The sequence below is a fragment of the Solenopsis invicta genome, chromosome 1, assembly GCF_016802725.1.
Source record: "Solenopsis invicta isolate M01_SB chromosome 1, UNIL_Sinv_3.0, whole genome shotgun sequence".
Taxonomy (NCBI): Eukaryota; Metazoa; Arthropoda; class Insecta; order Hymenoptera; family Formicidae; genus Solenopsis; species Solenopsis invicta.
Genome location: NC_052664.1, coordinates 33019640 through 33031638, shown reverse-complemented (window position 1 = coordinate 33031638; position 11999 = coordinate 33019640). Strand labels below are relative to the sequence as shown.

Sequence of the window (11999 nt, the reverse complement as noted above, 5' to 3'; positions counted from 1 at the left end):
GTTCCCGTTCTAAAGCCCAAAAAATGCCTAAATTTCAGGAATTTTTTTTCAATACAAAATAAAGTATTCTGCAATAACTTTTTTGTAGGTTTTATTTGTATATAAAAGAAGTAATTTACTGAATTTTTTCATAAAAAAATATTTCAAAATGGCGGCTCCAGCTCCCGCCAAAGAAGCCGCTCCCGGCGCGAAGTGACCCGCGCGGTACCTTCTACAGCTTCCGCATGTGATCTGAAATCAAAAAACAAAAAAATTCTTAAAATAGATTAAATTTGTGGGGCCCTATCGGTTTCCGATTTTTAAAAAAGCCCTTTAAAACGAAATGGCGGCCATTTAAACAAATACTCATTTTTTCATGCTTTTTTTTGCACTTTAACGTTAACAAAAAAATATTTATAATAATTTTTCGAAAAAAAACGCTCTGTCAGGGCCCCCCAAATTTAATTAGCTTTAATTTGAGCGGTGAAACGTTGAAATCGGTGCATTTCTCAAAGCTCTAGAGCGTACCGCGCGTCGAAAAACGTTGTTTCGAGAAAAACGCGTTTAATGTTTTATGTAGTAAAAAATCGTATTCAAAGTCAGTTTTTGACAACTTACGTCTAATCGGCTATTCCAACACCATACAGGGTCCCTTCTTCTTCTTCGAAGATCATGTTCTTTTGAATTTGCAAGCTGATTCTTTCAATTCTCGCTTGCTTTGCGAGCTCCGACAATTCTTGCTCCCGTGCGGTGATGCGTTTGTTGTCCGTTTTCTCGGCGAAGCTTCTGCTGTAGTTCCCAACGACGATTCCTAGTGTATTCATCGTTCTCAAAATAGATGAAAAACCTTCATTGAAGACACCAGCAGCTACATATGCTGCTATTTCAATTGTTTGTACACCGCAGTGAAGGTGTTTAGGAGCAAGTTTCCAAATGCAGGCGTTAAAACTTTCATTGTCGTTTTGTGTGTTTCCGCCGGTGCATCTTTGTAATAAATCGTCACTACCTACCGTAGACTCACCCATCAGGTATAGATAAAGGTTTCCCCTCTCAACTACGCCGAGAACGCGTTCGGCGAGTTCGGAGCGCTTTCACACTGCTCCGCCCAATCCCGTATATCTCGAGAACTACATCATATGTCGAAATATCGTTTCTCCCACGTATTCTCGATAACATAAGGATAAAAATTAAGCAAAAAAAAAATTTTCGATTTTTTCATCGATTTTGACGGGAACCTGCCCTTAATATATATATATATATATATATATATATATATATATATATATATATATATATATATATATTTATATAAATAATATACTTTAATTATATATATATTTCGTTTTTTCGATAACATCTATTGACTTGATTTATCAGTGATGTACATGTATTAGCACAAAGTGTTTATAGATCATCACGAGGAATCAATTCGTAGTGATCACAGAGATCAAGTAACGTTCACCGGAATCGCAACTTGGGTGACCGCGTGGAATTTCAGAAAAAAAATTCTTCAAAAAATTTCAATATTAAAAAAAAATTTGTTTAATGTAAAAAGAAATAAATTTTAACGTTTAAAAAACTTTTTTATTGCAAAAGTTTTTAAAATGTTTTTTTAAAAAAACATTTTTTTAATATTGTATGTTGATTGGGACGTGAAAAAAATGGTTAGAATTTTTGAGTATCGTATGCATGCATGCGAACAATATGAGTTTCATTTGGAGAACGCATTTGAGACTTATATCGCTCGCACGCATGAGTACCGCACGCATGCGACTGATATGATTCTCATATGATGACGCATCTGTCGGATACCGTGAGCTCACACCGTGCGGATAATCCGCACGGCATGCGCGCATTTTGTTACCTGAGTAATTTTATGTTGGACCATCAAAATAATTATGGACGTCCGAGCGTGATAATGTTGGTGTAAACAGTTTTGGCATTCCAGCAATCAAGTTAAACGTCCGATACAATTTTTTAAATGGTTTAACATAATTATTTTCCGATCTGTATTATAGCAAAATTGTTCTTAAAGTGCGCGATTCAGAAAGCCACGGTAAAACAATTTTGTATTTAATTTAATACATTTTATATATGACTATTTAGGAAGTAACACAAATATTGTGTAATATATTAAAAAAAAAAATATATATATATATATATATATAACATCGACATAATTTAGAAACAAATTATGAAAGCATTTTCTTCATTAAAATTAATATTATAATATATGTACATTGGCATATTTTATTTGTTTTAAACTTATTTTTTATGTTATTTATTTATTTGTGAATTATGTTATTTTAACAATGAAAAGTGTTTAATATCAATTTAACATAAAATATATTTAAATAACATAGTACATAATCATATTATACAATTAAAATCGAGAAAGACCCATGGACGATTATAATAAAATCTTCGTGCTGAAATAACTTTAGTTTTAATGTGAACATATATACATTTTTTTTATACCGTACGTATACTTTTTTTATACCGTACGTATACTTTTTTTATACCGTACCGTACTCATACGTTTTTATACCGTAAAATATGTATGATTATAATGGTTATTATACGTATCTTATACTGATCTGTGTTTATTGGGTTGTTAATAAATCTAAGTATATGAAGAAATGAATTTATTCTATAAATTGAATAATAATTTAATCTTCCATTTCATAGTTTATTAAACAAGTAATTAAAAAGTTTGTAAAACTTAAATCATCTTGATTTGTTAATTTTGTATTGTAATATCTTTTCGAAAATTAAGTAAAATACGCCAACGCTGATGTGTAGTCTGTCATTAAATCGTGAGCGTCGAACCAACGGCAAAAATAATCCGCCAATAATCTTTTTTCGTCGACCTTCGGAATAATTTAAAAGTGATTGTCGCTTTCCGTAAGAGCGAGAAGGACCAAAGATGACCCATGGACCCACTGACTCATATAGAAAGTGAAAGCAATTTTAGCAAAAGACAGAAACAATTTAAGGTAAAGAGCATTTCAAGTCATTTTCATTTTGTGTAGGATGTGTTACATAATTATATAATGGTGTATATTTGATTATACACTAAGGAAAAAATGTAACATCAATACAATTGGGGAATGCTCTTTTACAAATAATAATACAAATAGGGACGGAGATAAAATGTAATAAATAAGTTTAAAAAATAAATAAGTTTTAAAAAATTGTTCTAAGAGACCTGTCTTAAGGCGATGCTGGACAACATATATATATGTGCTTATTTTCATTCCGGCTTTTCTCTTAATTGGCTTTATTGATCTCAAAATCCTTTTACACGATTAAAGTAGTGACAAAAATATTTGCCGGAAACTATGATTTAATACGAAAAACAAAAGTTGATTAAAAAATTATAGTTTAATTATCGGCATCTGCAGCCGACTCGTGACAACATGTGCCCCATATAAAAGTTTTAGACTTGGTATATATAAAATAAGTAGTTTACGGCGAGTAGAATAAATGAAAGAACAATACGACGCTTGCAGAATGATCCTAGAAGTTCTAGTATAAGAGAAAGGCCTGAATAAAATTTGTTTATGTAATTTGCAAGCGGAATTGATGCGAAGAGCAAAAGTTTAGTTGCTCGATATTCCGACGGCGGCGTTGTAATCGAATTTGCAGCGAAGCGTATCGCTGGATCATTACAACGATCTAATTTATGGACCTTACTCAGGCTCGTAAAACTTTTTTAGTGCTCTGAGAAAAGTTTTTGCATCTAGCGTAACAATGTCGTTGATCGTAAAATCATAATAAAAATATATAACAGCTATAAAGTCTGTATCAGATTACGCATTAGAGATAGAGAATTGCGAGTTGAAAATTAGAATCCAACCAGTCAAAACAAAACGCAAAATTCAAATTATCTGACTGGTCAAATTCTAATATTTAACTTGCAATTCTCAATAATTTGATGCAAACTTTAAATTCTTTTTAAGAGAAATATTCAAATTGATATTCACTTAGATTATAAAATATATCATAATAAAAGCAATCACATTTTATAATCTATATGAATGCTTTGAATATTTGTTTACACGCACGCACGCACGCACGCACGCACGCACACACACGTATGTATATATGAATGCTCGAAATCATGTTTTGTTGCCAGAAAAAAACGTTGAAAATATAATACTAAAAAAAAATAATACTATAAGAAAATATAATACTATAAAGAAAATAAATCGTTCTTTTGCAGATAGACTTTCGAAAAAATTTTATTTTGGTATATTTTTATGAATTATACGTTATTATACAAAAATATTAGGAAATTTAAAAATGCTCTTCTACTCTCAATTCAATAAAAATTTCTCAAGAACACAAAAAATAGATTTGCTATGAAAATTTACAATGAGTGTTTTAAAAACGTCAACAAAAGTTTAATAATTTTTACATATGTTTTTACATATATTTTGTGTCCAATTTTAAGTTAATTTTATTGTAGAAGGGCATTTTTGAATTTCTGGTTTTCTTTTAATACAAAAAAAATTTACAAAAAAAAAATTTTTTGACCCGAGGAATCGACCTGGAACCTTCAACATAGCAGTCAAGAATCATGATCGTCCAACCACAAAGGTCAATTTACGATTCTTCTTCCGTAATGGTACTATAGCTGCTAAAAGTATTTGATCTTTTTCTCAAAAATGCTTGAACAACGGGTTCTATCGCAGTAAATGTGTGAATGAATATTACAATCATATTAAATTTTATAAAATCAATGACTAGAAACCGAGTTCCTCTCGTTAACGCAATATTGAAAAATTTTCGTCGCATGGTCGGCAAATCGAGATCGGAAATTACGTATCTACAGTTGTAACGAAAGAAAAGCAGACAGCTCGAAACGTTAGAGGATAGTTGGAGAGAGAAAGGGAACGCTTGAGAGAGAAGGAAACAGAAGAGTCTTCTCCGACTCAACGGCGCGCCGTTGCTTGTACGATCACGTCGTATGCTTTCTCTCTCAATCCAGCCTCAAGCGAGAAAGATGCGTGGGGAGCTCTTCTGTCTCCTTCTTTTTTAAGCGGTTTCTCTCCTTCTCGACTATCCTCTTCTGTCTCGAGTGTTCTCGCTTTCTCTGCAGTGTTGCCGGCTTGTCTTGTAATGAGGACAAGCCGGCAACACTGCATAGCTTAGTGAAACGATTTCAGATTTTCGTCTTGCGGAACCGAGTTGCGACGCGCGCGCGACGTATTGCTATTCTATGTTTCTCACTTATATACATATATATATATATATATATATATATATATATATATGTGTGTGTGTGTATATATATATATACACACACATGAATAATTATACGTATATTGAACATACGTTCAATTTATATGTATATATATATATATATATATATATTTTTTTTTTTTTTCCAATTTCGATTTTCCGACCATGCGATGAAAATTTTTCAGTATTGCATTAACGAAAGGAACTCGGTCTTTAGTCACCGACTTTATCAAATTTGATATAATTGTAATATTTATTCATACATTTACTGCGATGGAACTCGTTTAAGCATTTTTGAGAAAAAGATCAACACTTTTAGCAGCTATAGTACTATTACGGAAGAAAAATTCTAAATTGACCTTTGTAGTTGGACGGTCATGATTCTTGACTACTATGCTGAAGGTTCCAGGTTCGATTCCTCGAGACAAAATTCTTTTTTTGCAAAATGTAGTATTAAAAAAAACCAGAAATTCAAAAATGTTCTACAATTAAATTAACTTAAAATTGGACACACAGTTAAAAAATTTTACACTTTTTCTGACGTTCTTAAAACACTCATTGAAAATTTTCATGGCAAATATAATATCATTTGTTTTATGTCAATATCATTTGTGTTCTTGAGAAATTTTAATTTAATTAATAATACAAAAACATTTCTAAACTTCCTAATATTTTGGTATAATAACGTACATAGCATAAAATATTTAAAAATAATTTACAAATTATATATGTTACTGTAAAAGCCCGAACTACGGTAAATCCTAAGATTTTCCAGTAAAACCTAAGATTTACCAACTCTTAATGGTAAAAGTCCGAACAGTTCTGTAATCATCGTTCATTTCGAACTTTTACTACCATTCACTTGGTAAATCTTAGGATTTACCTCAAAAGCACGGTAAATGATGAAAAAGACATGTCATAACGTGTTTGGCGCAAATTTTATTTGTGTTATTTTTTACTATTCAAGAAGTATTTTAAAGGTGTTTTCAAATGACTAGTTACTAAAAATTAATAAATAAAAATACCGATTGAAAATAATTTAAAATAGGTAGAGATTTAACTAATTAGTAATATAAATGATTAATAATTATTCTCATATGATACATAAAAATGTGTAAGGTTTTGACTGATAGTTAATTGAAATAAATGCTATATACATATTTGTATAGCATAATTTATTATACATTTAATTTCTAATTAAAATCTTTAAAATACTTTTAATATAAATAATCATCCAAATAATTTATATTTTATTTATTTTAATCTCTATATCTGTGTCGCGCTTTCCTGCTTACTTTCCTTTTAAAAAATGTCCTTTTCAAAAATGTAAATCCGTGTAGCATCGTAAAATAAAATAGTAATTTGTTTAACAAAGTAGACCTTTCTAGCTATAAAATGCTTTTTTCAGAATTTCATTATCATCATTTTTTATAAAGTTTCACACTTGAAATATTTGTCTATTTTTCGGAATCAGAATAATGTTTGATCAATTTTGTTGTTATGAAGTGTATAATGATAATTATCTTATTTGCTATTTAATTTTTAATAATAATAATTTGTTTATTTAGGTAGTGGTATATTATTTTTTTAATATTATATGCTTTTGGATTATATATATATTTGTTATAGGATAATATTGGATATTGGATAATTGTTAGTCGGTCTTATTAATTTTGGTTATTGTCATACATATATAAGGTATATGATTCGTTATTCATTGAATTAATTATCAATTTGTAGTTTTATTGTACTTTTTTGTCAGTTCTGAGCCTTGGTTGTATGTTAATTCAATTTATATCTTGTCGCTACTACTGTCAATTCTACCATGACTACCACAAGTCTTTTTGAAGCTATTTTTCGTAATTAATTTTCCAATTGCCTGTATCTCGTTTTTCTTTTTAGTATTAGTGCTAATAAAGCTTGCGTCAAAATCTGTATGACTTGGGAACACGTATCACTGAGAAAACTTGCTGTCTATTTTAGACTTTTTGACATTCGTCGGTCAAAAAATTAGAATTGAACATTAACTTAATTTTCTAGAATTATATGGTTCTTGGTAACTCGACTATCGTTTTCTCTTCTCGAATTAGTAGCAATGGTACTGGAATTAAAGTTTGTATGTCTTGGGAACACAACTGGCTGAGAAATCTTACTGTCTGTTTTTAAAAAGTGACAAATTTGTATGTGGTGTAAAGCTGATTTAAATGATTCTGTAGCTTGAGGTCACACCACTAGTGTTTTTATTCTACATTCAGTGGTAATAAAGCTTATTTAAAATTCTGTATTGGGAACACGGGTTGTTGAGAAAATTGATTGTCTATTTTAGACATGTGACACTCGTCGATCACTAAATTGAAATTTTAATGTTATGGCATATTTCTCAGCTATTAGCATTCTCAACGTGTACAGACTTTTATTCTGGCATAATTACCACTAAGACTAGAAAAGAAAACGATAGTCAAGCTGATACAAAGCGTATTATTATTAAAAAATTAATAAAACATTGAAATTTCAATTTAGTGATCGACGAGTATCACATGGCTAAAATAGACATTCAATTTTGTCAATAACCCGTGTTTCCAACACATACAGAATTTTAAATAAGCTTTATTACCACTAAATGTAGAATAAAGACACTAGTGGAGTGACCACAAGCTATAGAATCATTTAAATCAGCTTTACACCACATACAAATTTTGTCACCGATGGATGTCAAAGGTGTCAAAAACAAATAGATTTCTCAGTCAGTTGTATTCCCAAAACATACAAACTTTAATTTCAGTACCATTGCTACTAATTCGAGAAGAGAAAACGATAGTCAAGTTACCAAGAACTATATAATTCAAGAAAATTAAGTTAATGTTCAATTCTAATTTTTTGACCAACGAATGTCAAAAAGTCTAAAATAGATAGCAAGTTTTCTCAGTGATACCTGTTCCCACGTCATACAGATTTTGACGCAAGCTTTATTAGCACTAGTACTAGAAAGAAAAACGAGATACAGGCAATTGGAAAGTAAATTACGAAAAATAGCTTCAAAAAGACTTGTGGTAGTCATGGTAGAATTGACAGTAGTAGCGACAAGATATAAATTGAATTAACATACAACCAAGGTTCAGAACTGACAGAAAAGTACAATAAAACTACAAATTGATAATTAATTCAATGAATAACGAATCATATACCTTATACATGTATGACAATAACCAAAATTAATAAGACCGACTAACAATTATCCAATATCGAATATTATCCTATAACAAATATATATATAATCCAAATAGCATATAATATTAAAAAAATAATATACCACTACCTAAATAAACAAATTATTATTATTAAAAATTAAATAGCAAATAAGATAATTATCATTATACACTTCATAACAACAAAATTGATCAAACATTATTCTGATTTCGAAAAATAGACAAATATTTCAAGTGTAAAACTTTGTAAAAAATGATGATAATGAAATTCTGAAAAAAGCATTTTATAGCTAGAAAGTTCTACTTCGTTAAACAAATTACTATTTTATTTTACGATGCTACACGGATTTTTTGATTAATATTCATGCAGTAATTGGTTTTTTTATAATCTGAACATGATTAGATGTGTTTTCCCATATATAATGAGTTTTCACTTCCCACAAAGCTTATCGTAACAGACTTTAGAGCTGAATAACTCATGAAACAAAGCTCCAATGGCGAATAGATAAATCAAAAGTTATTTGTAGTGGCGAGTTCTCGCTGATAAACCTGTTGTTTCTTTCCTGACCTTTCTGGTTTAAAATTTCATTTTTTTGACTGGGAACGATAACTTTCATATATGAGTAATTCTAAACATTGTCGTGATTCTAACGCTCTGTGTGTTTACCTGTGAGGAAATTTTTGTACATTACTAAGTTTCTAATCATAACATGTTGAATTGGCTACCTTTCTTTTATTACTAAAGCTCTTAATTAAAATTTTAACCCATATAATGTCCCAAAAATAAAAAGTTCTGTAAAATGTAAAGTATAAATGAGAGTGAAGACTCCGTGAATTGTAATGTTTAATGAATGGAGGCAATTTTAGCGTACATAATATTTATGTTTAAAAAAAATATTTATCTTTAAAAAAATATTTATCTTTAAAAAATATGTTTAAAAAATTTAAACGTAAATACATTAAAATGTAAATTTTATTTAGTTTTCAGAGGGTTCAGAACATAATAATGTAAAGTACACACAAGTACTATCGTGGGCTGACTATTTTAAGTTTGTATTTGCCTATCTTATAGGCAAACATAAGCAAACGAGAATAGAGAAACTATGAAAAATTTTTGCGTTTCATAAAAATGGGCGATGGGAATGAAGGATTCATTCCATATTGCCTACAAAATATTGCCATATTCATGTTTGACATGAAAATATAATTTTAGTATTATGTATTATATACATCATTTTCTAATGAAATGGCAATAAATGTGCTAAACATTTAGTCTGACTAACGTCAATCTCTTTTTGTTACATGCAGCGAAAAGAGATAGCGTAGTGTCAAAGTGCAATGTATATTGCCAACACATTACGTCCTTATTCAACAGCAGAAACCCAACAGGTCGGACAAAAAATTGTTTCGCATAAACTCATCCGCCTACAAAACGGCCCGAGCGTGCCTGTCGAAATATACGGTACTGAGTTGGGCAGTTTCGTTTGTTGAAAAGACAAGGATGAGTGCAGAACTCAAATGATAATGGATCTAAAAATATCGATATTATCGACATTTTTAGTTCCACTTAGTAGATGGCGCAGGACCGTCGGAGTTCGGCCGTCACTCCAGCATCGCCTTAAATCATTTGACAAACTGCTTAAGGTTGTAAAATATTGCACTATTAACAAAACTGAAAGATGTTTAAATTTAAATAATTTTGTTGCAATTTATTGCAATTGTTATTAAAATATAATAGTTGTTGACTTAAAAATCTATCACATTTAACAGAACTTTGCGTAATAAGTTGTAATAAGTATTTAAAGCATGTATGTAAACTAGCATAATAATATAATAACTAAATAATAATAATCTATAGCAATATTTAACTTAATTTGTAGGTCTATAAATGTTTTTGTAGAGCATTTATTACAATAGCTTATAGAACAAAATTTTACAAAGAAATTATTATGTAAAACTATTGTAATAAAATATTGATTGCTACAAATTGTAAAATTACTAAACAAAATGAACAGTAATAATCATCTGGCATTTTATATGTATTATATTATTTACATTTAATTGTAGGGGATATTTTTATAATTTGTACTATGGAATGTGTAACGCTCATAGAAATTTAGCACTAGTATTGGCCAATTAATTACTTATTTTGAATATCAGAAGCAATGCTTTTAATACTTAAAATAAATAATTAATTAGTCAGTACTAAATTTCTCTAAAGGGAAGAAGTAGTAAAAAACATATTTATTAATGAATTAAATATATTTACACATAAATGCCTACGCAAAAGTTTTACACATTACAAATTTTAATAAGATAACCCTGATATATAAGTAAAGAAACAATTTGTATAAATACAAAATATAAAATAAACATACAAAATTGCGCATAACAGACTAGGACTACATATTAAAATATAGATAGGTCCTTATCAGGGTATTGATTATTAAATAATATAATTTTAAAATCTAACAACTTAATTTTTTAGCATTACAAAAAAGTAATGAATTGATATTTTCGATGTAACGGTAACGGTAACGCGTTACTTTACGAAATCAGTAACGAGTAATGGTAACGAGTTACTTTTTACAAAACGTTCCTTTGTAAAAGTCGGGATGGGTATTAATGTTAACGGACGTTCATTATATTATAGTAAAATTTCCCCTTCTCGAAATATTATAAAGAATTCAAAATATTATAAAGAATTTTTTGCGAAAAATAAAATGCTTGTTTTAACGTTTCATGCTTACTTTTATCATTAATAAACTCGATTAGAATCTTTATTAGAATTAACATTGATTAATAAAACTCAACAGTTACTTTTGATCATGTAATTTATTTCGACACTAAAATAAATTATGAACATCGAGCATCAATATAAAAAGTCTATATCATTTAATTTATTTTAAGAAGATCCATAATATGTATAAATTATGCTTCCACACGCCAAATATAATAACAATACGAATAAAACTCAATGTAAAAGTTTTGACAAACATGGTTTTAACGTAAATATAAAATATTTTTATTGTATATTATAAGTTTAATATCTGACTTTGATATTATTTAATGTAAAAAAACGTAAATTTTTAAAATATTTTAAATTGAAACACAATTTTCTATTAAAGGACTATCGTATTATCCAATTTCACAAATCTTTTCTATCAATGACTTTAAGTATGACTAATAATGAATTTTACATTGAATAGATTTCACTTCAAGAGTAATAAGTGTGTAAAACAAAATTTTTGATAACATTTGGCATCAAATCACGAAAACAAATGCAATGTTCAATGGTAAAAATCGAATTCCGCGAAATCGATGCGAGCTACCTAGGCGACCAAATTTTTTTTTTGCTGCTTCTTCTATTAAAGGAGGAAGAGAGAGAGAGAGAGAGAGAGAAAACTGGAACCGGATTCGTTACGCAATTCGTGATGCGTGAGTCCAGTGGCTATGTAATTAAATGTCAAGGTCCTTTTTCTCTGTTATTCACATTGAATTTTATATTCGCATATACTTGACCGAAGCAAAGTTCCAGATGAAGAAATGACTATTTTAAATCGTTTG

General features: G+C 29.3%; 1 protein-coding gene across 1 annotated transcript; it reads right to left on the bottom strand.

Moving 5' to 3' along the window:
- On the bottom strand, positions 1–1214 carry LOC120358183. The gene is made up of 2 exons (XM_039451308.1): positions 598–1214; positions 1–231 (listed from the first exon to the last, which is right to left on the bottom strand). Exon 1 carries the CDS (start codon positions 1002–1004, stop codon positions 600–602), a length of 405 nt encoding a protein of 134 aa, XP_039307242.1. The 5' UTR covers positions 1005–1214; the 3' UTR covers positions 1–231; positions 598–599.
- Positions 1215–11999: the final 10785 nt, after the last annotated feature.

Excerpts from the sequence above, each read along its gene's own strand:
- LOC120358183 (XM_039451308.1), bottom strand. The coding sequence starts at position 1,004 with ATGGGTGAGTCTACGGTAGGTAGTGACGATTTATTACAAAGATGCACC.